Source organism: Xiphias gladius, chromosome 18 (assembly GCF_016859285.1).
Source record: "Xiphias gladius isolate SHS-SW01 ecotype Sanya breed wild chromosome 18, ASM1685928v1, whole genome shotgun sequence".
NCBI lineage: Eukaryota > Metazoa > Chordata > Actinopteri > Istiophoriformes > Xiphiidae > Xiphias > Xiphias gladius.
Genome location: NC_053417.1, coordinates 19,020,327 through 19,045,447, shown reverse-complemented (window position 1 = coordinate 19,045,447; position 25,121 = coordinate 19,020,327). Strand labels below are relative to the sequence as shown.

At 40.7% G+C, this 25,121-nt stretch overlaps 3 protein-coding genes across 13 annotated transcripts; 1 reads left to right on the top strand and 2 right to left on the bottom strand.

Moving 5' to 3' along the window:
* Positions 1-1,785: 1,785 nt before the first annotated feature.
* slmapb (sarcolemma associated protein b) lies at positions 1,786-13,028 on the bottom strand. Of its 9 annotated transcripts, none has more exons than XM_040151678.1 (11): positions 13,014-13,028; positions 9,866-10,670; positions 9,498-9,557; positions 7,311-7,439; positions 7,120-7,194; positions 6,692-6,994; positions 5,875-6,145; positions 5,535-5,706; positions 3,277-3,411; positions 2,677-2,764; positions 1,786-2,276 (listed from the first exon to the last, which is right to left on the bottom strand). In XM_040151678.1, exons 3-10 carry the CDS (start codon positions 9,547-9,549, stop codon positions 2,681-2,683), a joined length of 1,221 nt encoding a protein of 406 aa, XP_040007612.1. In that variant the 5' UTR covers positions 9,550-9,557; positions 9,866-10,670; positions 13,014-13,028; the 3' UTR covers positions 1,786-2,276; positions 2,677-2,680. The 9 variants fall into 9 exon arrangements, with proteins under 9 accessions (XP_040007612.1, XP_040007609.1, XP_040007614.1 ...); XM_040151675.1 differs by lacking the exon at positions 13,014-13,028 and adding an exon at positions 12,858-13,003 and having other exon boundaries at positions 9,866-9,954; XM_040151680.1 differs by lacking the exon at positions 13,014-13,028 and adding an exon at positions 12,858-12,967 and having other exon boundaries at positions 9,866-10,052.
* On the top strand, positions 12,912-19,783 carry LOC120803324 (ceramide synthase 5-like). 2 transcript variants are annotated; one of them, XM_040151683.1, is made up of 10 exons: positions 12,912-13,436; positions 14,907-15,009; positions 15,227-15,357; positions 15,517-15,574; positions 16,825-16,875; positions 17,024-17,116; positions 17,610-17,738; positions 17,977-18,083; positions 18,735-18,891; positions 19,612-19,783. In XM_040151683.1, the coding sequence occupies exons 1-10, from the start codon at positions 13,261-13,263 to the stop codon at positions 19,753-19,755; spliced, it is 1,149 nt and encodes a 382-aa protein (XP_040007617.1). In that variant the 5' UTR covers positions 12,912-13,260; the 3' UTR covers positions 19,756-19,783. The 2 variants fall into 2 exon arrangements, with proteins under 2 accessions (XP_040007617.1, XP_040007618.1); XM_040151684.1 differs by lacking the exon at positions 17,610-17,738.
* Positions 19,784-19,851: 68 nt separating this feature from the next.
* On the bottom strand, positions 19,852-24,893 carry si:ch73-233m11.2 (NACHT, LRR and PYD domains-containing protein 12). Of its 2 annotated transcripts, none has more exons than XM_040151672.1 (9): positions 24,646-24,893; positions 22,845-24,450; positions 22,591-22,752; positions 22,276-22,449; positions 22,008-22,181; positions 21,475-21,648; positions 21,191-21,364; positions 20,909-21,076; positions 19,852-20,780 (listed from the first exon to the last, which is right to left on the bottom strand). In XM_040151672.1, the coding sequence occupies exons 2-9, from the start codon at positions 24,437-24,439 to the stop codon at positions 20,711-20,713; spliced, it is 2,691 nt and encodes an 896-aa protein (XP_040007606.1). In that variant the 5' UTR covers positions 24,440-24,450; positions 24,646-24,893; the 3' UTR covers positions 19,852-20,710. The 2 variants fall into 2 exon arrangements, with proteins under 2 accessions (XP_040007606.1, XP_040007605.1); XM_040151671.1 differs by lacking the exon at positions 24,646-24,893 and adding an exon at positions 24,551-24,633.
* Between the last annotated feature and the right edge of the window lie 228 nt (positions 24,894-25,121).

Sequence of the window (25,121 nt, the reverse complement as noted above, 5' to 3'; positions counted from 1 at the left end):
TACCAAGAATGGCTGAATCCAGTGACCAAGACAAGGTGCATGTATTTAAAATGGGGGCATTTTCTGGGAGCAGATGACTGATTGTGTTTATATGATTTCTTTCACTCACATGTTGATACCAGCCTGAATGTCATATGCAAATTGTCCAGTCATGTCTGCCATAATATGGCATCTTACTGTGGTTCAGCACCTCCAAAGCTATAAAGAGGGTCCTTCAAACAAAACTGCAGGTCACCCATAAGTCTGTCCACATAGTGCATGTGCTTACTGTACCACTGTGTATGCTGTGGATATGCTCCATCTTCTTCCATGGTCCACTGTCTGCCAGCTGACGTACACACTTTGTTCACTTTAAAAAATCTCTCTCTCTTGGAGGAAAACACTCCATGTGCTCCATGCTGTCGGCGTCAACCGGGTTCTTTAAATACCATCTGCAAAACAAGGGATAAGAGATATGAGAAGAGCTAACATAAATCTTTTCAATGGACGTTAGAAGCAAAAATATTTATCAAAATGTATTTCCCTTAGCATTAAAAGATGGTAAATGCAGATAAGCCATGATAATATGGGTGGACAATACACTCAAGAACAACTTACCTTAGATATCCTGTATGCTCTCAGTGTGGATCTACTAGGTTGCCGTGAGCTCAGCGGGATGGAAGAAACAAAACCTACAGTAGCAGGAGGCCTGACCTCATCTCCACAAACCTTGGTGGCTTCAGTGACTGTGTGCTTATGCAATGACTATAAGGTGCAATTATGATGTTAAGATCTTTAATTGAGGTCACTCTTACATTTTAGAGACATTATTCATAAACTTTAAACCCAAGAAACTATACCTTTCCATCCCTTTACAAAATACATAGATTTCTTAGTTTATTTATTCACAGGGGAATCGGACAAGTTCAAAATGCTCCTGAACACAGCAAATGAATAGATATAGTCAATGATAAAATTTGAGATTTTTCACAAACTCATATATTGCATGCAAACATTTCACCAATGGAAAACTGAATGAATAATAAAATTTAGATTTGGGCTTATTTAAAAATTCAGATTAGTGTAATATCAGTTTCGAAAATCATGACGTTAATATTATACGAGTTTCTTATGGTGGCTATTGGTAAGATGTGTACAATTTCACTGAATAACATGCATTTATTAATATAGTGTTATGCTGTTATGTAATTTGCTATGGTTTATTGCCATTTTCAATAGAATGTCAATTTGCACAAGTTAAGTTAAGTTAAGTTGTACCTAACTTGACCTTGTCCTTGTGTTCATTGGCACAATAATGCTGAGCAATAAGATTGTAAATTCTTGTTGTTTTATCCTCCTTTGTTAATAGCAGATAACGCTGCAATGTCAAGCAGGCTGGAAACTGGTGCAGAAACACAAAAAAAATGTCCTAAAAAAATGTAGTATTTTATCATCATGTATTTTAAATGAAAAGCAGAAGACAAACACACAAGAGGTGGATATTTGCAGTCCTGAACTAGTTCCTTGCAATGAAGCGACAGGCTATGAGGGCTTGCTGCTGTGGTTCTGTTAATGACGCTCTGTTGAAATACTACAATATAAATTCCTGCTCAGCTAAACTCTGCTCAAACAGCTTTCCCAGTCCTCTAACAAGTGCCCAAAATGTGCTCAACAGGCCTTTTTATCCATTTTCACGCGTAGTGGTTATACTGACAGAAAATATTTTAGCGGCGCCCATCACAACCATCCAGTGATGTATTTGATATATATCTAGGGAATTCATCATACACTCAATTAGGGGCAGCATTACTGTGATAATATTTATTATTCGGATAATTACAGAGATGTGTTACATTAAGGGAGGTTCAAACTCCAAAAATATCATCATATATATCTAGAATTAATTGTGTAGAGTATCTTTACATTCATTAATGGATAATCCTATAAGTCAAAATAGTAACCAAAAAAAATGACCCAACTAGAGTTGCTTCACATAACAGACATACAAACAAACATATTCCTTTGCACACAAACATGACATTCTTTTATTAACGTCTCTGCCATCTAAAATAGAGCATCTTAAAAATTAAACAGTGTTAAGTATGAGCCCTCCTAAATAATAGTGCAGATATGATAAGGGGGGCAAGTTTCTCAGTTTCAGTGCAGACAAATCTGATGACAAATATGGATTCACTTGTGTGTGTTTGAGCGAGTTGGCCTCAGGTCCTGAAGAGCACAGCTGTAGTCACAGCTGTTAGAGCCACAGCAACCACGGGCCCCCAGATCATCCACGTTTTCTGAAACAAGTGGTGACACAGAAATGGAAACATGAGCATCACCACATGAAAACGCCCATCCAAGGATCGCCAAAGCTTTGACAGACGGAGCTTGCCATTGAGACCGATGCAGTACACAGAGAACGCAAGTTAAAAACAGCTCTTTCAGATAAAGATAAGCCCACCCAAGCCAACTGAGAGAAACAGTTGTTAAGGATTAGCCATCCAGACAAAACAAACAGATGTCAAATGTTTGAACTGTATGATTAGAGAGGTTAAATTTCTGAGATGTTAATTTTTGGAGTTTCCCCAGAGGAAGGCATTCTGGGAAATGAGGAAAACCTGAGTGAGTCATGCAATGATCTAAAAGACACTGATGAGAATGAAAGATGTAGGCCAACTTGACAGGAGTAATGTGTACCTTACTACCACAATGCGCCGAAGCACCAATACAGCAAAGCCAGGATAAGGCCGATGACTATGGCTTGAACAGGCGGCAATAGGGAGGTCTACAGAAGGGAAGGGATATTATAGTAATCAACTGCAATGGGACATACTTTAGTTGGGCGTAGCTTTATTAATAAACCCATCAGTCAGTAGTCTGTGTCTATAATTGGTGTTTATACAAATCTCAAAGTGACACGAGTGTCAATGTCTCAAAGCAACAGTAAAAGATAGTGGATGAGTAGAAAGGAGAAGGTATGCTGAGGTTAAAAAAAAATATTGTGAATCTCACAAAAGGTTCACCTTTTAAGCCTGAAGACATTCACAAAATAAAACAGATGTTCAGTACACTCGTTTCTAAATTTGAAGCAAAGCTCATGCTCCTAAAACCAATACAACTGCAGATGTTTGCTTCTCATGAAAATAAAAGCTATGGTGCTGTTTAACTTAGTTGCATATTATTATTTCTACACTTTATGGAACTCTTCATAAATCATTTGTCAAACAATGATGTGATTTTGCTAAGAAAAAGACTGCCTTCTCCCTTCTGTTGAGTGTTTGATAGACCAGCACTCACCTTTGTTCCTTTCTCCTGTAACTCCTTCATGTTGGCTTTGCACTCCTCGAGTTCATCTGTAATCGACTGTTTTTCCTGCTCAGTCTTCTCATATTTTTCCTTTAGGTCTGACAGCTCCGTCTTAGCCTCCTCGTACTGCATAGAGCAAATTATTATTACGATGATGATAATGATGTTGATTACAAAACATTTCCTTTTAACTAAAGACAAGACCGTATATTCATCAATTATTTCCGTGTAATGTATTATCAAGTGTAAATCTTGCTAAAGTTGCTGATCTGAGTACTGCAGTATGTTATAAGATGGTATCTGTTTCTTACAGGCTTTGTCTTCTGACAGGAATTTGTAGGCTTGCCAAGTCTCTCCTGCACAGCAGTGCACTGCTGAATTTTGTACATATTTAGCTAATCGGGGCGAGCATAGTCTGCCCTTTATAAGACAACTGTAAGAGCTCTCAGTTTCCACTTTCATTCGGTGACTCAGGAGCAACACCGCATTGGGATGAATGACTCGTGGTTAAGAATGACTTCATCTCTGCTTTCTGCTTTTCAACACTGCCCCTCCTGTCGGAGTGTCACAGAAGTGGCTGATCCCCATCCAGCCTGCAGGATGCTTTACATTTTATAGAAGCTGGGGGTTTGCCACTCTTTCCAATGAAGCCGTAGATTTCTTCGGATTTACTATCAAACAGGTAATCCAGGAAGCCATTCCTGTACAGATGTTTGAAGTGTTTTGACACTAAAGTTGCTGCTCTTTCCGCCTGGTAGTCAAAATCTTATAGTATCACGTTATCTTGTAATGGCCTTATTCCAGCAAATTAACCAGCGCATGACTATTGCACATTCATTGTCGGCTTCAACATTCAGCTGTGATGGCCGCCTCTTTGCCTCTTCCCTTAGGCTGGGCAACTCCATCAATGAAAGTCACAGAGGGAAACTGGTTCAGGGTCTGTATTTATCAGTTGTCTCAAAATAGAAAATCATTCCTAACTGGCCCAAAATGTCCACTGACACATAGTTAGTTTTAGGCATATGAGAGAAAGATCTTGTTTAACCTAGAGAAATCATCCTGTCTCCAGGTGTTAAAAACAGTCTCTCATGGTCAGAAAAACTCTGAGTAGAAAGTAAGTCTTCCTTTTTTCCAAAATAGTTGGAGTTGCACATAGGTCTGTTGGTACTATTTTTAGGCATTGGAGTAAAACCTTTTTTTATCAACTTTCTTAGGAAAGTCATTCATTTCCTCTTGCTCCAATACCGTGCACATTCAGCAATTTCACCACCAATAACAATGCTCAAAACAACTGAAAGAATAAAATTTATCACTCTTTGCTGATTTCTTTGTGTCATGCTGTCCTGCCTGAAATCATTCATACAAGCACAAAAAAGAACAAACAATACCATTGTATCAAAACGTATTGGTTATGCCTACTTGATCACTGATGTTGTGACTAAATAGGCCCTGTTTAAAGTACGGCAGAGGCAATTCTCAACTAAATCATTACGGCAGCCATAGCATGTTCACATTTAACAGAAATTTTACTTGAAAAAAAATAAATAAATAACTGATTAGGCGTAAAATCTGTAATCTGTCATACTGTAGGAAAATATATTTTCTAAATGTATTTTTAACCTGAAATCTCGGAGGAGTAGTCATACAAGTGTTGCTGTTTTCTGAATTTAAATTTTGTTTTTCCTGTATCAAATTACTGTATCAGCAACAAAAAAAGCACATAATTTAATTTCATTTTATGGTTGTGTGCGCCAGTTAAGTGCAATTTTTATTTGCTCTCACAGAAAAACTTCTACCCTTAGCTGAGAGCGCATGTGGGAAGTTTCATAAATACTGCAACACCTTGTCAACATTGGCTGTGTAAAGCAGCATGGTCAGCAGCAAACCAGCAGCAGCTGCAGTCCTATGGCAGTGTCTACACTGGGTCCTTTCTGCCACTGTGCTGCTGTGCGCTCAGGATTGTTTTGACCTAGCTCGCAGATCAATACACAATCATGTACTTGCGTTTATATGTGGAAAAAAAAACATACTAGAAGCCAAAACATCGCTCTGGGCTGCATTTATGTGTGAAAGCACAAGTGAGGTCAAGTCATTATCTCGCCCGTCAGTAACAGGATTGAAAAATGTGAGTGAAAAGCCTTCAGCATGGACAGGGTCTACAGTAACTGTCAGGTCAGATGATTCTAAGATGCTTGACAAAAAAGGGCCTAGTTCCCTCAGGTTGATGTGTTTTTATTTTGAGAGCATACCTCTCTCTGCAGAGCCTTGCTGCGACTGTCTGCCTCATCCAGTTGGGTTTGCAACTTTGTGCTATCCTGCTGGTGCTGGAGCTGCAGGGCCACCAGCCTCTTTTCCAGCTCCTGCTGGGATCTCTCTAGGGCCTTGAGGCTGTTGCTAAGTTCAGCATTCTGGGCACGTGAACTATCAGAAACAAAACAGTACTGAGTTCAATAGGTGAAGGAACACAAACCCGAGAGGTGTTTGGTATTCTGTATAGCAAAAGATCTTAGAGCAGAATCAAGTAAATGAGACAGAGGGAGGACAAAAGGTGGGGGTACAGCTGAATTTGTGGTGATACTGCTCACTGACCTAGCAAGGTCCTTCTCCAGCTGCTGCTGTCTCTGCAGCACTGCCTCCTTCTCAGAGCGCAGTGCTCCACATTCACTCTGCAGGTTGCCCTTCTCTTTCTGGTGAGTCTTGAGGAGTTCCTCCATCTCAGCCCTGAGGGAAGCACATTCACTGTGGATACTGCTTCTTTCCTTCTGGTGCTTATTCACGATGTCCTGTTTCTCAGATCGCAGGACAGAACATTCCTTCTGAAGGCCATTACACTCCACCTGCATGGACTGCAACTCATTAGCTGTGGAAGAAAAAAAAAAGTTTTATGTAATGCTGCTTTCTTTAAGCAGATGCTCTGTTCTTAATTGGCTTACAGATAACGTTAAAATCATTGCAAAACATGTTTCTAATAATATTTTTAACATTTTCTCTGAGAACAGGCTAGTGTGCATCTGAGTATGAAGACAAGTCTCTTCAGGCTAAAAACAAAACAGACAGATTTAAAATCATGCAGTTATTAAGCAACACTTTCTTGAGTAGAGAACGTAAAGATTTGACACAAAGGGAAACTTAAGTTTGTTGTTGGAAGCTGTTTATCTGCTACAAAGCTCTCATATTCACGGTCGCTGTGGCAACCCCACAATCTAATCTCATTTATGCCGATCATATTGTTTTTTCATTTGTAAATACTGTATTACAAAATACAGATAGAACTGCCCAACTCAGGAATATTCCTTTCATTTATGTGTGACGAAATTAAATAAACACGATGACTGCAATTACTGTGTCAGTCATGAATTCATGTTATTGTCCTTATATTTGGTATAAATATGTGCATTTGCACTACCTTGTATCTCTGCAGTTTTCTGCCACTGCGTGCTCTGCTGCTGAAGGTCACGCTGCAGGTTGTCAATCTCATGCTCATATTTGTTGGCAGTCTGACGCCACTTGTCCAGATCCTTTGAGACGGTTGCCAGGTTAGTCTGGATGGCAGCGACGTCACGGTCCCGCTCAGCAGCGGCTGACTCCAGGGCACGTTTCAGTGACTTCACCTCATCACGTGCACTCTGTAGCTCGTCGTGTGAACTGGAGGAAACATCTATCTGCTCTCTGAGAATGACGATTTCATCTTGGAGCTGCCACAGCTGGCCTGTCCGGACCAGGGTCAGCATTTGAATTAGTAGTGTTGACATTTTTACGTGGACATGATAGCAGTACAATTCAGCCACTTTACTCTCAAATCTATAAGTGGCTTCATACAATACAGAAATATACCTTGAAGAAGTTTTATCTGTTTTGCAGAGTCATCAGCTTGTTGTTTATTTTCTTTTCTCTCTTCCTCCAGGATACCTGAAAAATATAATTCCATTTATTTCATGTATTTGTGGGTGGCTGTGCGCATGTGTGTGCCCAGTATAAAATGTAGAGAATGGTGTGTATTTAACATCAAAGCTTTTGGATGTTACCTTGTAGCTCCATGCATTTGTGTTTCTCGGTATTAGCTAGCTCCTGGGCTTCTCTAAGTTCATCATTCAAGCGCTGGATAATTTTTTCTGAGTCACCAGAGGACCCAATGTTAGACCTGGTGAGGTCATCTGTGAATGAAATACAGAACGAAAATGACCATCCAAGCTATAAGATCCATTCTCCTGACACAAGAGTATCTAGCTGTAATAGCAGAGCTTCTTATCTTCCTGCAAAAATCACTGGAATGCATACAGTAAGAGTAGAAAGTAAAGTTTAAACCATAATGATACATCAGGCAATAATGATGGCAATTCCATACTATAAAAATAGAAGGACAACTCAAAGTTCCACCATATTAATTCTGCCTCAGTCCCAAATATTTAACCAGGGCTGGCATACTAGATGATTTCCCAAGATATTAAAATGGGCCTATTACATAAACTAATTGCCAACCCAGAAATAGACACAACTGCATTTTATCTGCATTTTTCATCCAAGCTTTCTTTCCAAATCGTCCATTAACCCAGCAACATGTGTCTCTCTGGCACGTCTACGTTGCTTGTTAACAGAAAGTTACTGTAAACAATACACAAAGGGAATGGACTAGCCAGGGTTGCCAGGGGTCTGTTTTGTTTCCTAGAGGAGGAAACAAGCTCCACAAATACTTGGGCTTTGCAAATGCCCAGTGAATATCTTGATCCCCTGATCTACCATGGCTAGGAAAAGAGATGACCTCATCTCAGTCCATGCATTTGGCAGAGGCGAAAACAAGAGTCAGGACAGGTCAAGCATGTGCACCATAAATGGAAACATGAGAGGACTGAGGCTGCCATGAAAAGCTGCATTTGTTTTGAAAACGGTGATTTAATTGTGTCTAGCACACATGGTTGCATAAAAACACTGTACAAATACACACATTCACATACTGTTTCGTAGTGCCACCAGATGGAAGTGATAAAATACCCCTAAAATGAAAGGATATGAAGCAACTGCTGGTGGCTGGTGGCACCCTCTGAGTCAAGCACATGACCACCCAGCTGCGTGCCAGACAAAGGATGGGGGGGCAGTGCTCTGTCCTGCATGTTTGTATGAGGTTGCGTGTTCTTTCATGCATGCATATGTATGAGCGAGAGTCAGAATGTGAGTGGGCTCACAACTGAGTCCAGTTTGTGTGAAAGATGAATATCCTGTCAAGAGAGCATGAGGGATAGAGAGTATCTCAGATGAGGGCTTCCAACGTGTTATCTTTAGTAACATTAGTTATTATAGCCATTAGGTCTTAATGTCACAGAATGACACCTAACAAAGTAATAATGGGATTAGTCTTTGGGTAAAAATACCTCTCTGACTAGATGGGGATATTGAGCATCACACTGCCTCAAGTGACGAAAGAAAAATCGTAGGAGAAAGTCTTTTTTTAGATCAAGTGCTGAAGGCTAGAGCCATCATGGTCCATCTTCCCCGCTGTCAGTTTCCTTCCCAATGAACGTGGCAGCATTCTTTAACTGAACCAGAGGGTTAGCAACGCTCGCACTGAATGTCTCCAGTATTCAGTGAATCTCTATAAAACTGCTAATCAAACTGACAGGTGGTGATATTTACAGCTACAAAGCGTGCCTGCATGTTACTGAAACTGAGAAAAACCCTTATTTTGAAATGACTGAGCTACTGTTGTTGTGAGGACACTGTTGTGGGTTGTGCTATCTATATACTGTGAAGTGTAGCATTACAAATTAATTCATCATGCAAAATTGATTCATTCACTAACATGACAGCAGGTAGTGTCTAAGTCATACACTTTTGATTTTTATGTTCTCTGTACTGAACCCATTTTTACTATCCCCTGGATTTTATTTTAAAGTCTCCCTAGATTTCAGAGCTAACACACATTAATGAGCTGATGTGCCCTCTGTGCAGAGAGACTCCATCTTCTAATAAGCTAGAGAAATCAGCCTCTTAAAACAAGGCCATCTACAGCACCGTAAGCTCTAAAGCTAACCAACTGTCCTTATAGGTCCAGACACCCGTTTTAACTGTGACTCATGCTTTTTTCTCCCCTCACATTGTCAGCTAGTAAGATTATGCTGTGTCATGTAAGAGCCATTTGAAGAGCAAAACAATGCCAAGTCATTCACTTCAATTGTCTGTCCATCTTTAAAGAAAAAAAAATAACACAGTTTGGTTACCTTTAATCAGTGATACATTATTCAGGGGATCACTCAACTCTTTTGCATCCATTTGCTTATCTGTGAAAAATAAATAAATAAATCTGTATAACTACATTTCATGTAAATAGATACACATACTCAACAATAAATCAAGAGCTAATGTTGCCAAATAAAACATATTGTAGATAAATATCTTAACTAAAATGATTAAGACTATTATTGCTGTTGTTATAGTTAAGGATTGGAATAATTTTTAAAGGCAAACATATAATTGCATGTTCATGTATGAACACATAACAAGTACTTTTGGAAGAGAAATTTGAGAAATTTCCTCTGAGGAGTATGTCACAGAAAATGTGCTAATAAAGGTAAGGAATAAAACTTACCGGGAAGTAATACCTTGTGTGATCCAGGAGCTACAGTACTCTTTGTGCTGAAGCTACAGCAGTCCTTGACATGAAGAACTCTTCTCCAACTATCAGATTTTTTCAGACGTGAAATGGAGCAGTCCAAGCAGTGAAGGGGGGGGGTGGCACCAAGGGGGTGACAAAAACTATGTACAAGACCTGCCTGCTATTGTTGGACTAAAGCCAGCAAAGACAGAGAACTGGTTTAAGTAATTGGCTAAAATACTTGGAGTGTGGTTAAAATGCTACATTAAAGGCAAATCAGATGAATGTCCTCAAAAACACGACCCCCCTATTTTGTGGCCAAGGTCCACAGCCCCTCCACACTAGGTCATGTATCCGAGTAGGGCATCTCGGAAGCTGCAGCTGCATACTGACACAGAGAGGTTTTGTTCAGGGAGAGCTGAGCTGTTCTCTGGCCAGTTGGTACTGATGTAAAAATCTACAGCATGACAAAGAAGAGCAACTGCTAGTGTGAGAATGTGTGTCATGTATGTAGTGCATCCACCTCCTCTTTTGTTTGGCCTTCTAGGCTTTTCTCACTTTAAATTCATGTATTATTGGCCTTCAGGGTTAGAGCTACATGTAATCCTGAAGGGTGAAGATGTGTCACTAATACTGGGAAAAACATCTTGGGCAAGATACTGAACCCTAAATTGGCCCCGATGTATCATCAGTGTGTGAGTGAGTGTGTGTGCAGAAGGCGCCGTACGTATAGAAAAGGGCACTGTATGAATAAGTGTGCGTGTTTCCTTTGTTTCATCTTGGAGCTGCCACAGCTGGCCTGAAAAAAAAAAAAAAAAAAAAAATCGTGAAAAATGGGTAAGCCCAAGAAGATGTATGCAAATGTCTTGTTTTATTCGAGCAACAGTCCAAAACCAAAATATATTCAGTATACAATTATATATAATAAAGCATCAAATCCTTACATCTAAGAAGCCAGAACCAAAAAATATTTAACATTTTTGCTTGAGAGTTACTAAAACGATTGTTTATGAAAACAGTTAATGATTCGTTTTATGTAAGTTGACTAATTGATTGCCTCATCGTTGCCGCTGTAAAAGCATATCAAAGTTATATTTAAGTACCCCTTTCAAACCCAGACTTGCAGGTTGTGATGCCGGTTTAAGTAGGGGAGAGTTGGCATGTTTTAGAGGACATTCACCTTAGTTTAAGATTTTTCAACTTAATTAATTTCATCATACACTGGGACCTGCAAACGCTGATGTATGTATAAGGGTTTACACCTTAGGGCTCACACTGTGAAATCTAACATTCAATGAACTGCGTGAAAAGGCAGAAACCAGGAACATGAGTTTGGGTTTTTCTTGTGAGGCCAGATTCCAGCCTTAGACCTTAACCTTGCTTGGGCAAGTTAGTAATGAGGTAAAGGTTTAAAATATAAAGTTGCAAATCATTGACATATTTTCAGTCAATAATTAACCATTACAACCTTACATCTGAAAATGTAAAATCTTTACAAATTGTACCTTGGCATCTCACAAAGGGGTTAGTTTACTCTAGAGAACTAAACAGTCTAACTTCAGTTAAGGTGATTAAGATGCTTAAAAAGCACACAACAAGTGCTGGCTACATAGAGAAGTGAAAAGTCAACCAACGTAAACTAATTTCAGCCTATTTGTAGGTGTAAGATTCACCCACCTTTTATATCATAAAGGTCTGCAGCAAAAATTCTAACAAAATGATGACAAACTTTTAATGTTATTTTAACCCAAGGGACTGATTAAACTACAGTCTTGTAGTTCCACAATATCCCAAATTTCAGTGTTTTTGTTCTATATGCTTTCACCATGTTTTATAGCACCATAATCCTAGCTATAAAAATCTGCTTGTCGTCTCAGCAGTAATTCTGTCCCTATGTTGTCGAATATACCCCATCATAAGGCACTGAGTAGTTGTACTGAATGGAAGCACAGTATAGATCCACACTAAAACAAATGCAATTTGATGCATGAGTTCAAGGTTATAATGTTCATTTTTTGTTGAAACTGTTTCAGCGAGGTGCTGATTCAACTTTAAGATCGTTTTGGAGGATTCTAGCCTTTTTTGCAGGGCTGTTGTATTAAACCGCATTAGTTTTAGCTAGGTGTACCTTACTCTGTTGAATGCAAAAGTTTGGGCATATAACATGTTTTGTTTATTTCTGAATTGCAAAGAAGTAAATAGAAACCCATGAAGCAAACAGACATGAGGGGGAAATTAGCCTTTCTTCAAATATTAATGCACTGTTACTTTTTATGTCATGAACTTAAATAATAGAAAAATATTTAAAGTAATTTTAAGTTAGAGTACTGACCTAGAGCCTAAACTTTTGCAGATGTGACAATTAGTTTATTTTACTTATTTTCTTTTTTTTTTTACTTCATGAAATAAAATAAAAAATTAACAGTGCGAGTAAATTTTAAGGAAATATCAGGTAACATTGAAAACAAGTATCAGTTTGTCGTTTAAACAACCCAGCTACAAAAAACAAACAAAAAAAAAAAAAAAAACAGCTCTGACCAAGATCGCGATAACTTAAAAATCATATATAACACTAGTTGAGATCAGTTTAAAATACTATACATGACAAAGTCACTTGAATTAATTTATCTTTGGGCTGGATAAACGATTTCCACTGGATGACAATCACAAAAATGACAGTTTACTGTATTCAATTTAATTCCCTTCCCTCTAAAAGAGGGAGGATGTACCGTATTTCCACAGCCAGCCATATAGATACATACGCAAAGTCAGTGCTTAGTTAAGTAGTAAACGTATATTTGTTAACTTATCTTTCCTGATATTGGCTTAAAATGTATTTAATTGTGAGTTAGATGTGGCTTAACATTAGGAAAAAGTATTTCAACTGCCGGAACTTACCACCAAACAATTCCGAGATTGGGTTATGTTAGTGTTAACTGGCCATAATGGCTAACTAGCCTTTGCTAATTGTAAATTGGAGGCGTACTTAGCTAAAGTTAGCTGCCTTTGACTTAGCTCCACTTTCCGCAAGGCACGGCGTGAAGCAGCAGGGGCAGGAAGCCACACAGCGTTCATCCCTCTAGTGGAAAACCTCATTGAAAGTTGCCTAATCAGTGCGGTGGGTGTTGCCTTTCAGCCTTACGTGTCAAGCTAGCGGTTGGTCCGGTTAACTCACGGGAGTTGACCAGAGCTGATGCTCGGTTCCTGAAACGTTACAGGGAGGAGGTGGGGACACCGCTGCAGAGGTTTTCAGTTAGTTAAACCCAACGCACCAGATGCCAGACAAGTAACTGTCCCTGGATTGGGTTTACCTTTTTTTTTTTTTCTTTTTTTCCTTTTCTTTCTGCTTCTACTGATCTCGAGTGGGTTTTTTTTTTTTTGTTCCACCGATGACTTCTTCTATCTCGGCATGGATTTGGAGTGAGAGATTTTGGCTTCCCGAAAATGTTTCATGGGCGGACCTCGAGCATCCCCCACCTGGTGTGGAGTATCCCCGGGTGGGTCACATACTCTACGCCCTGCCTCTGGCTGTCGGAGTTTTTCTACTGAGGCTGCTCTTTGAAAGGTAAATTATTATTAATGTTAGACTAGTTTCTCCTACATTTCCGTGCCGGCTCTGTGTGAGTGCACAGCTGAGAGATTCAGGCTCATGTGGCTACTGTTGTTCATACAGAGAAAGACAACAACAACAACAACAACAAAAACGGGAATGTAACAATACACGTGTTAATCCTTGCAGGAATCTTACTGGATGATGATTTATGATTTCAGAATTTAAATAAGCCCACGTTCTTGGATAGATCAGTCAAACTCTAAACTATCTGGACAGTAGAGAGAACAAACTCTCTCTAGGCTTATTATGCATCTCCAACAAAAATCCTCTATTAGCTATTTCTGGCAAAGCCACAAAGTTAGTTTTAATGAAATAAGCAAATCCCTTTAAACAAATTTTCCTTTTGCTTTTGGATGAGACTGTTTCCGCTTTTGTCTCCTCATGTGACTGATTAATATAGTCTGTTTTGCTCTTTTTTTATGAGTAAATTATTCTTAGATCCTAAGACTACAAGAATTCACAGTTGTTTATCTTGCCTTACCCTCTTATTTAACATTGTGAGCATTCCTATGAGGTGATGACACATGAAAACGACTCCACTGGCTTGAGACACGTTTACCTTGCTCAGCAATGATCTTCTAAGGATTGTTAAGGGAAAAAAACAGAAGCGGCACATAAGTTAATTGTCTGACAGTCTAATTCCTTATATGATACTGGAAAGTGAGCTTTTTGTGCCTGAGTTAGGGCCTTTAAAAAAAACAAAACTGGTCTGTGCAGTCTTCCTCAGTCCTTACTTTATAACTGCACACGAGTCCTGCTAATTTTGAGGTCGTGTAAATGGCCCTAACTTTCTGAGGACAGCTTCATTTGGAGGAAAATCCCCAATGAAGAGGCTAGCCAGAGCCCAGTCTGTACTGCTATTCATTCAGTCGTTTTCCATGTTGGGGAAACTCTTCCAGATAAGTGGGGTGTTGTTAGATTGCAATGTAATAAATGGCTCTGAGTCTGGTCAACTCAACCGGATGATCTTGTGACACACATCAGTATTTTGGTTAGGAGTGTCCCTCCCATCTCTGTCTCCCTTACTCCCACATGACAGGTCAGCACACTCTGTTTAGACTAGGTGCTACATTCCCCAGGATTCCTTCCCTCTGTCGCTTGCCTGTCTCTCTGCCATAGCCTCTGTTATGCTCTCTTTCCTTCCCCCGAAGACTCACACACTCACACACACACACGCACACACACACATGCATGTCAAACATAACTTTGTGGGCCAACTGCGAAAGTTCGACAGTTCATGTCAATGAAAGAATCCCTTTGCAAATCTTGGTTTATAGTCCATCTGTTTCTGTAGCCTGTACAAAGTAAACTCTCTCCTTCTCTGAATGTCTCTCTTAATACCAAACCATCCCCGTGTCCCCTCCCTGCCCCCACCCTCTCTCTTTTTTTTTTTTTTTTTTCCCTCCATCTGTGTGTATACAGGCTAGTGGCCAAGCCCTGTGCCCACATACTTCAGATTCAAGCAGGAGTGCCTCGACAAGCTCAGCCCAATGCTGTCCTGGAGAGGCTGTATCTCTCCAAAACGGTACATAAGGCCCATGTTTGTTCTGTAGTCCATTAAATGTTCCTCTGAACACTGGAACACTGATGTTATTGCATTGGAATACACCACCACAGGCATAATGATATGTTCAGTAAATACCTCTTATAGTGTGACAGGCATAGCTACTGGTACTGTGGTTTTACAAGTAGAGACTATGGAAAGCAAGTCATCAATAAATGTCCCGCGTTGTCCTCCTTAGTGTCCAGACATGAGGCAACTGGAGGGACTCTCCAAACAGCTGGACTTGGATGTACGGAAAATACAGAGATGGTTTCGCATCCGTCGGAACCAAGACAGGCCCAGCGCGCAGAAAAAGTTCTGCGAGAGCATGTAAGTTCCTACAAAGGTTCCTACTAAACTGCTGTGTAGTGTGAATCCAGGTCATGAGGGATGAATCTGTACTGCAGCACATGTAAAATGTAAAAACAAATAAAAAGTTAATATGACATCGCTCTGTGTAACCAACTCTGGTCTTTTCTTTCATTTCAGGTGGCGATTTACATTTTACTTGGGGATTTTTATCTATGCCATTCGCCATTTGTGGGTGGTGAGTTTAAAATGCCGTACTGCATGCTTTCGTGCAATATGCACTGACATGATGCACAGCTTTAGCTTTTTTTTGGAAGGTGAACTTGATTAAGCACACTGGATGTGTTTGTTAATCAAACATAGACAGGCTTTAAGGAGAAGTTCACAATTTTTCAAGTCTGTATTAAAACAATAGTCAGGTGCCCATATAAACACTTAAACAGTTTTTCTTTGGTGTAATCATTCCTGTGTTTATACTAGCCATTAACAGATGCTTTCCTAAAACACTTACAATGAGTGTGTTTCCATCCACCTACTTTTATGAGCATTATCCATTTGAGTATTGAATTCTGGGGAGAAAAAAAAAAAAATCGCAAAAAGTTTTTTCACTTGGCTGGGGTGGATGTGTTGATAAAAACAAAATGCAACAAAGTGCAATGGAAACAGACATAGCAAATACATCTTGACATACAGTGGAGCGTGTGACTTGACTGTTACGGTCCTTAAATTAATACGTGAAACATATTTCCATTGCGTTTTGAGGTTTGACTGGCGCTCTATTAATAATGTCTTCTCATTAAGCCGTCTTCTTCTGCAATGGTTTATGGGTCCTCAACCGGAGATTCAGCAGCATCAGCTGTTTATCGTGATGTGCTCAAGTCCTCATAGTCACGTAAGGGCACTGGATTGAAGCACGCATTAAAATTTGTACTAAATTTGAATGGAAACACTACCAGTGGAAATGATGGGGGACAAAATCCACAGTCCTTTTTCTGTCTAAAGTACATTCAAAACTTTATCTAAAGCTAATATAAGGTTTCAGGAGTCCGAGTTAGACAAAGTTGAAGTTTTTTTTAGTATGCAGTTCCCTCTGTTTCCCTGTGTTTTCCTTCCTTGTTGGCCTTCGGTAGAGGGATCGTAACACAAAGAGGGAATTTCATGCTTAGAAAAAAAAAAAAAAAACCTGAGAAAACATCCATTTCATTTGTCTAACTCAGACTGCTGAAGCCTCATATTAGCCTCAGATAAACTGTGGAAAGCATGTTTACGAAAGAAAAAAAGAGGACTGTGGATTTTGTTCCCTATCACTTATACTGGCAGCACACTAGGAATGGAGATCTTAAAGGCCAGTTATGAACAAGAGGAATTATTATATCAAGCAAAAACTGTATATGTGTTGGTATGGGCACGTGATTATTGTTTTAATACAGACTTGAAAAACTGCAAACTTATCCTTTGATTATACACACATTCATCTGCTTTCCTCAGTCACCTTGGATGTGGGATACCAGACAGTGTTGGCACAACTATCCTTTTCAGGTTTGTATTTGTTTTATTGTTATTAACTGAACAGTCCTAATTTTCAGCTGCATATATTATTACTCTAATAATTTCAGCACCATAATGTTTGCAGGTAAGTGTGGTCATATGTTTGTTAAAGGTGTTTTTGTTTCACTCCCTCCCAAAGCCTCTGAGTCCTGGACAGTACAACCACTATGTAGCTGAGCTGGCTTTTTATTGGTCTCTGATGTTTTCCCAGTTCACAGATATTAAACGTAAGGTGAGTCAACATCAGCTTAACTAACACTATTGTGCTGCCTCTCAATAGTGTAAATACCTATCGGAGCTGTTTTGCTTTGTTTCATGTCCCTTTTTCTGAATTTCTTTGACAGTGTGTTTACAAGTTGAACTGTCAGAACCATTTACTGTTGCCAGTATGTAAGAATAAGCATATAATTGTGTGCTCTGGGAGAACAGGTTAGACAATCAAATGCCGCCTTGTCAAAAGATATACAGCACTCCTTACACACAGCTACACCTCAGTCTGTCATCCCGGTATTGACACAGCGTCTTTCAGTTGCCGTTGTAACTTTACAGTCTTGATGAAATTACAAAGACCGACAAGTGAGGTTTATTCCACAACCGGCAACTTCATCTCATTGTTCATTTAGCCGCAGGAGTTTAAATGTGTGTTTGCAAATTTCCAGTGGCTGAGTAAGTAGCCTGAGCGTCCTCTCTCTCTCTGTCATCTCTCTTCGTTTCGCTGATGACAGGATTTCATTGTCATGCTTGTCCACCACCTGGCCACCATAATCCTCATCACCTTCTCCTATGCCAACAACATGCTAAGAGCTGGTACCTTGGTCATGTGTGTGCACGATGCATCTGACATTTTCCTTGAGGTAAAGGACTCAGTGATTAAGATTTTTTTTTTTTTAGTTGTTCCAAGAGGCAAATTTGAGGGGGTTCGTGGAAATGATACTACTGTGCTTTGAGTTACATCTGCTACCAGTTTGACAAAAAAGCGTATCTCCTACTGACATGAGAGTGACTAGATATCATTACTGTAAGTTACGACAATCAGATATTGGTTTGATATTTTATCACTGTGAATCATTAATGTCTTATTTATTTCCCAAGGCAGCCAAACTGGCCAACTACGCCAAGTACCAGAGGCTATGTGATGGCCTGTTTGTGGTGTTCAGCATAAGCTTTTTCCTCACTCGACTTGTCATCTATCCTTTCTGGTGAGACAACGAGAGCTTTATTACATATCGAATGACATACCTTTGTCAATCTTGGATATTTTTGACAATTCAAAGCCATTTTACGATAAATTAGTTTTTTATCAGACACCCACATTAGTGTGCACAAGCCCAAAAATAAAGTCCCCGAAATAAAAAGGTTACTGTTCTTCAACCCTTTTGATTACAGTCACAACCCTGGTCTCTTTTGAAAAGATACTCTTTAACTTTTACAACCAAAAATTCAGAATTAGAATAAAAGATACTTATTCAAAGTTACAGAAGCACAAACATGGCTTAAATGTAAGTTTTTCTGCCACGCCTATTTTTTTATAAACAATGGAATATAAGGCCTGTAGTAGTATCTTTTGCTTGGAAAACATTAGCCACAAATCTGAGCCAATTGTCAATATCTGTTGCAGTGATATGAGGATCCCAAAAGGCGTTGCAGAGATAGAATCAGTAAACTTAGAGCTTTCAAACAATGTGTAATTTAATTTGTCAAGGTTGTGTGAAGACTGAGTCCAGTACAGACCAAAACACAACGAAAAGTAGCGCTACCAAGGCCGAAGCTTACCATGTGTGGGACACTGTATTTTAATTAACTAAAACTTATAATAATAATGTACCTCTGTATGCGCGCATTTGTTGTAGGATTGTTTACAGTGTTCTGTTTGAGAGCTGGGAGATCGTCGGACCATACCAGGCCTGGTGGCTGTTCAATGGGTTGCTGCTGGTCCTGCAGACTCTTCACATCATCTGGTTCTACCTCATCACTCGTATTGCCATCAAAGCTATATTCAAGGGCAAGGTTAGTCTGGTAATCTGCTCTGTTTTACAGTGTGCAGTTTTTAGCCACGGTGGCTGTTGTCGGTATGTCAGTTGGTCCTTTACTTTGGTCCAGACTGAAATATCTCAACAACTGTTTGATGTAATTCCATGAAATTTTGCACAGACATTCATGGTCTCCAGAGAATGAAACTTACCGACTTTTACTCCATTGCCACCATGAATTTAACATTACGTGTATTTAGTGAAATATTTCAACAACTGTTGGATGGATTCCCATTCAAATCTGACACAGATATCCATGTTACCTGGGGGGTGACTTTGGTGATCTCCTCACTTTTCATCAAGTACCATCTGTAAATCAAAATTTTCACTCGTCCAGTAAATTGTCTCAACATTTGCTAGATAAATTGTTTTGTGTTCATGTTTCCCGCAGGGTGACATTTATTGTTTTGAGTGAAATGTCTCGATACATATTGAATGAATTGACATTTAATTTAACAGACATTCATGTTCCCCTCATGATAACTGTGGTGATCCTCTCACTTTTCATCTAGCTTGATCCTCAGGTCCAAACTTTACTTTGTCCAGTACCAGTGCCAACACACTACAATTAGATGGTGACTGTGGTAAACACCACCTGCATCAAGACATTAGTATTTTCTCCATTAGCATACAAGCTCACTGACTTTAACTTTCCTCACAAATCCAATCGTTAGTGAAACTGTGTTTTACTTTACAGGTGTCAAAAGATGACCGCAGTGACATCGAGAGCAGCTCAGACGAAGAGATTTATTCCAGTTGCAGTAAAAATCCCAGTCAGACCCTAAATGCGAAGACCAGCAGTCCCACTGGTAACCTTAATGGAGAAACTCATGACCACTGAGTACCAGTAGGAGGTTGTTGACTTTCGGTGTGGCTTTCATTCACCTCCATCGTGCCTGTGAGACACACCTTGTCACCTCCTGAATAGCTGTTAAAATTTTTTTTTTTTTTTTTTTTTTTTTGCTGAGTTGTTCAAATGGAGAGAGGTCTGGCCACAGGGCAACTCCTTGTGTGGAATCCAGACTTAGCACTGTGTTACTGTGTCACGTTTACACTATGTGAGGTTTACTCCTGATCTTTGCTTACAGAAGTAGACGAGAGAAATGCTTGTGGTCTGCCTGCACTTCGCTGTGTGTGTGTGTGTGTGTGTGTGTGTGTGTGTGTGTGTGTGTGTGTGTGTGTGTGTGTGTGTGTGTGTGTGTGTGTCTGTCTCTCCTCAAGGTTAGAAATTGCAGCAGTTGCCTATCAGTGCATCTCTAAACTGCTACTGTCAGGATAGAGATTTTATTAGTGAATTTGGTAATATATTTTACAGCTGTAAAACAAATCACTGCATTTGCCTTACTGACTATACTGCTTACTCTCCTGTAAGCTTAGAAATTCCAAATGCCTAGTATCTTTCTTTAAAATGCCAAAGTTTTCTAAATAAAAAATTATTGCATCAAATCCAGTGATTCGTGTGTTGAAGGGCTCTTATTAAGTTGTAGATAGTGAACTTGATTGTATAATGAGTAGGGCTGCAACTGACGATTATGTTCATTAATCATTTGGGTTATAAAGTGTAAGAACAGTCATCACAAGTTCCTAAAGGTGAATTTATCATATTGCTTGTTTGGTCCAACCGACAGTCCAAAACCTAAAGATATTTTAATTTAGTTTCCCATAAGGCAGAGCAAAGCAACAAATTTTCGCCCCCCCCCCCCAGTGCATCAGCTCTAATAACAGCATGGCAGAGCTCAGTGCAGTATGTGATCTTGTAGCAGTCTTTGAGATGGATGGACCCCAATCCGCCCTCTTCAGTAACGTATTTTATCACACTCGTCCAACATGTCAAAAACCTCTTCACAGAAGTCGTTGTACTTCAGGCTGAAAGAGTTGGAAACAAAAGCAGTGGGCAGATTCTTGTTTAAAAATGCTTTGTTGTGAGTAGAAACTCTGTGTGAAGTACACTGGCTCACGGTAGTTTATCATTAACTGAGGCGAATCACGCTTACTTCATCTCCTGCATGCTGTGGCTGTCCTCCATGACCTGGATGAGGGCTGGGACAGAGGCATTAGTCAGAGAGTTGTTCCTCAGTTCCAGGCTCTTCAAAGTCTTACTGGCTCTTACAGCCGCACACAAGTCCTCAACACAGGCATCCGTCAAATGAGTCATTTCAACACTATGACAGGGGAGGAGGCAGACATATTTGCGTTGTAGCGCACACTGCAAAGTGGTAATTAAAAAAAATTTAAAAAAAAAAAAGATGGCATAAGGAGAGTGTGTGTCAACTCACTCCAGTTCCTCCAACAGACAGCTTGGGTGTGAAACAGCATCCCAAAGATGTTTAACCCCTTGGTCTCCAACTTTATTCATACCTACAATCAGGGACTTGAGTCGAGAAGTCCCACTTCTCAGCACTGAGCCCAGTTCCTTGAAGACCGGCTGGGTTAACTCACACCGTGTCAGCCTGTAGGGCGGAGCAGATTATACACCAATGCCGTTATCTGCATTTTGCCAAATATTTGTGAAAGGTGGCGCTTTTATCACTGAAAATAGTGTCAACGTAGGTGACTCTACCCAAGTTTTTCCACTGGACATCTGGGTTGACTGAGGGCCTGGCAGAGCAGCAGTGCCCCCTTCTGGCCCAAATCATTCACAGAAAGATCCAGTTCTGACAGAGAGCAGTGCTCAGCCATCAAGGCCTCCATCAAATGAGGACAGCAGGCACCTGTCAGCTCATTATCAAACAGTCTAGATGGAGACATTACAGATAAATAAAAAGTCACAGACGGCAGAAAAACTAAAGAGTCGCTCCCAGGAGATTCCCACTCACTGTTTAACTGAGACTTTCGCATGAATCAACTAGTCAGACAGGTTTGTGATTTGAGTAAGTGGCTTTGTGTAAATCTTTGTTTTTTTACTTGATTGACTTTCCCCTATTTTATTCGTTGGTTATGAGGCTGTTTACTCCCTGTCAGTTTTAACAAAAACTCTAACTAAACACTATTTAGTTGATGTTTTGATGTTCTGCACAACTTTTGCGAGTCAAGCAGAACATCAAAAGAAAAAGACACCGACTGCAGTTTGATCATCTTGAAACACAGACTTACTTGAGGCTCTGCAGTTTACACAGTGGGTGTTGCAGGGACTTGCACAAAGCCTCCACTCCACTGTCACCAATCGTGTTTTGTGTCAGGTCCACTTTCCTCAGCTCTGATTTCCCAGTACACAAAGCTGCTGATAAAGCCTCCATGGATGCTGCAGTCATCTCGCAGCCTTGTAGCCTTTTAATAAACAAAATTAAGTCATTTTTCGAACCTTTAGAGTCAGCGATTTAAACATAAATAGACAGCACTAGCAAAAAACAAGGCTACATACTGGAGCTCCTTTAGTTTGCATTGAGGACTGTGCAGTGCTTTGCACAGTTTCATGAAGCCCTGGTCCCCGATCTGATTACACATCAGTCCTAACACACGCAGCTGAGAGGTGCCTGAGGTCAGCACAGACACCAGATCTTCACAGCTTGCCTCAGTCAGTCTGCATGCTAGAAGTCTAGGTAAATAAAAAAACAAAACAAACAAACATATATTTTATATATCAAGAATGTATTCATTGAACTGTTTGTTTTTTGCCTTTGAGAAATGTCTGTTAACCCAAAGGTGAAGTTAAACGAATGCCTTGAGGAAATCTTACTTTAAGTTGTGCAGTTTGCAGTCTCTGAGTCCAGCACAGAGAAGTTTTAACTTTTCATCTCCAAGGCGGGTATAAGAGAGATCCAGCTCCTCGGTGAGTCCTCTGCTGAGAGCTGAAGCCAGATGATGGACAGCCCCAGTACTCAAAGAGCTGTCTGACAAGCTGTGGGATGCAGGGGCCCGATTATACATATGATGGAATACTAAACTCATGAACTAAACGATGCCTAGACATGAATTTTTACTATGACTTACAGTATCTTCTGTGACAAGCTCATAGCTGGAGCCAGGACCTCTGCTTTTTCCTCCGTCAAATTCCTTGTTCCGTACAGATTCAACCGCTCCATCTCATCGAGGCACGTGACCACATAATTCAGAGCTATGCAGTCCTGGAGGCTCAGGTCGCCATAGCTGATGCCGGTTCGTGCTGACGGGGTGATGATCTCTTTCACCAAACTCTTATTTTGAGCTTGATGAAGCAGATGGAAGCAGCGGTGGTGCTTGTCTTTGTAACATCCCTCCAGCGTTTCCTCTGAGCTGCTTTTAAACCAGCGTCTGAAATGCATGATCTGATCTGAGTTGAACTCCCCCAGCAGGGTCTCCAGCGGACTGCGCTGAGCTGGCTCGGAGAGCCCCGACAAGAAGAGATCTAGGAACTTTGTTTGACCTTTGTGCTCTTCCAACATCTTCTCCACTCCCTCAGACGTTGACTTGTCCAAAAAGAAAGACACGGCCAGGATGAAATCCTGCATCAGCTGGGAGATGAAAGACAAAACACATGCATCTGAGTGCAGGTCTCCATCTACTTGCAAGAAAACACCAACTGAGGTGAGAAATGGTTGAAAACCAAAGGAATGAAGTTCCTCTTTGGTGCAGCTTGAATGCTGGTTGAGAGAGCAATGAGAGGCCATCTTGCCGAGGGCCAGCATTAGTTCTCTGTTGCAGGCCTTGTTTAGCGAGAGCGCCTGAATCAGGTGAACCAGGATATCTACAAAGAGCTGAGATAATGTTTCAGGAAGTTTTGCTCCAGCGTCCATCAGAGTCTTGTAAATAGAACAAACTGTCCAACACAATCTAGGAGAGGTGCAGAAATCGTAAAAACCTAGAGTCCTTTCCATGTGCATTAGTGCTGTATTGGCAGAGGCTGGGTCGGTAAAGAACCCGTTAAAGTACGCCTCTCTTTGGGGTTTCAGAAACCCCAACACTTCCACCCAGGCGGCACTCAGAAACTTAAGACATACCGTCGGCCTGGTTGCCACCACAAAGGAAGCTCCTTTCAGCAGAGATCCGTAAAGCAGACTGGCTATCAAACACGACACTGAGGCTGCCCGGCTGGGGTCAGAGCAGAGGACGTGGGCGGAGGGGTCCAGGCAAAGTTGGTGTTGGTCAGGATCATCGAAAACAAACAACACGTCCTCAGGCTTCTGCAGAACTAGGGGCATGTACTCAGGAGGAATATGACTGCAATGGCGTTGCAGTAAAGCCTCCAATGACAGCGTGCCTTCAAGAGAACTTATCTCCCTCAGCCGGAGAAAGAAAACACAAGAAAAGCGTTGAAGCTGTTCGCCTTTGGCCCAGTCCACAACTAGCTTCTCAAGTGCAGTGGTTTTACCTGATCCTTCAGGGCCCATCAGTATCACAGTTTTGATGTCCCCAGTCAGGGCGGTGTGGATGGCGTGATCAAGGGAGGGCGAGTTGTCGTCGACATTTCTATCTGTCAGCTGAGCGTCTGGGGTCAGCTGGGATATGTACTTATTGTTGTTTATCACGCTGACGGGCGGCTCTCCACCAAGAAGTGTCGACATGCCCCTCGGCTTCAGGATATGAGTCAACACAGTGTCTTTGTCCATTGTGTAAGTCACTGTTGAGAGTGAGAGTGGATAAAATATAATTTACAGTTAGGAGAACTGACTCTCTCTGTCTACAAATACACTACAGTGTAATACGCCATACCAGCTTACTTTGAGAGCTGTCCACCCACACGTCCTAAGCTACGGAACAATGCATACTGTGGTTTTTGTTTTTTGTTTTTTCAAAACACTGGAAGTACAGTTACCTTAGACGCAGCGTTGCTGGAAAACAATGCAAATGAGACAACGCGTCGCGGAGAAAATCATGTCCTCGGAGAGCGGACGGGTTTCTGTTTCAATGGGCGGGGTTACGCCTGCAATGCGATAGCGGAGGAATCAAAGTTTTAATAGTAACACGGGCTTCCCACCATTAACTCACGAGTCGGCTCGGAACGCTCAGAACAGGAAGTAGCCGGTGGTTTTCGAGCCCCCGAAAAGCTGCCTTGCAGGCGGAAAGGTGTGCCGGAAGTAAACGGATATCTAAAAAAAAAAAAAAAAAAAAGCCCGCGTAAGAGTCAGTTTGAATATACCCTCCGAGCAATAACACTGGGAGCTGATTCAATATGCTCCTGAATAAAGTTATAGGTAGAAAAACGAAATCGTCGGGGGGAAATCCCTAAGACCATTTACTCGCGTGCTGTACGTTACCACAATTTACTCGTACTACACTTGAGTAATCCCA

Bases quoted from the DNA above. Each gene is read 5' to 3' on its own strand.
- slmapb (XM_040151675.1), bottom strand. From the start codon at position 12,967: ATGAGGTTTTCCACTAGAGGGATGAACGCTGTGTGGCTTCCTGCCCCT. The intron at 9,558-9,865 runs GTAAGTTTTATT...TATTTTTCACAG, and splicing joins ACACAAGGTATTACTTCCCG to ATAAGCAAATGGATGCAAAA. The intron at 6,146-6,691 runs GTAGTGCAAATG...TTTCTTCCACAG, and splicing joins GAAAACTGCAGAGATACAAG to CTAATGAGTTGCAGTCCATG.
- LOC120803324 (XM_040151683.1), top strand. From the start codon at position 13,261: ATGACTTCTTCTATCTCGGCATGGATTTGGAGTGAGAGATTTTGGCTT. The intron at 15,358-15,516 runs GTAAGTTCCTAC...CTTTCATTTCAG, and splicing joins AAAAAGTTCTGCGAGAGCAT to GTGGCGATTTACATTTTACT. The intron at 15,575-16,824 runs GTGAGTTTAAAA...TGCTTTCCTCAG, and splicing joins CCATTCGCCATTTGTGGGTG to TCACCTTGGATGTGGGATAC.
- si:ch73-233m11.2 (XM_040151671.1), bottom strand. The intron at 22,450-22,590 runs GTAAGATTTCCT...TTATTTACCTAG, and splicing joins TGCAAACTGCACAACTTAAA to ACTTCTAGCATGCAGACTGA. The intron at 22,182-22,275 runs GTATGTAGCCTT...GTTTATTAAAAG, and splicing joins TGCAAACTAAAGGAGCTCCA to GCTACAAGGCTGCGAGATGA.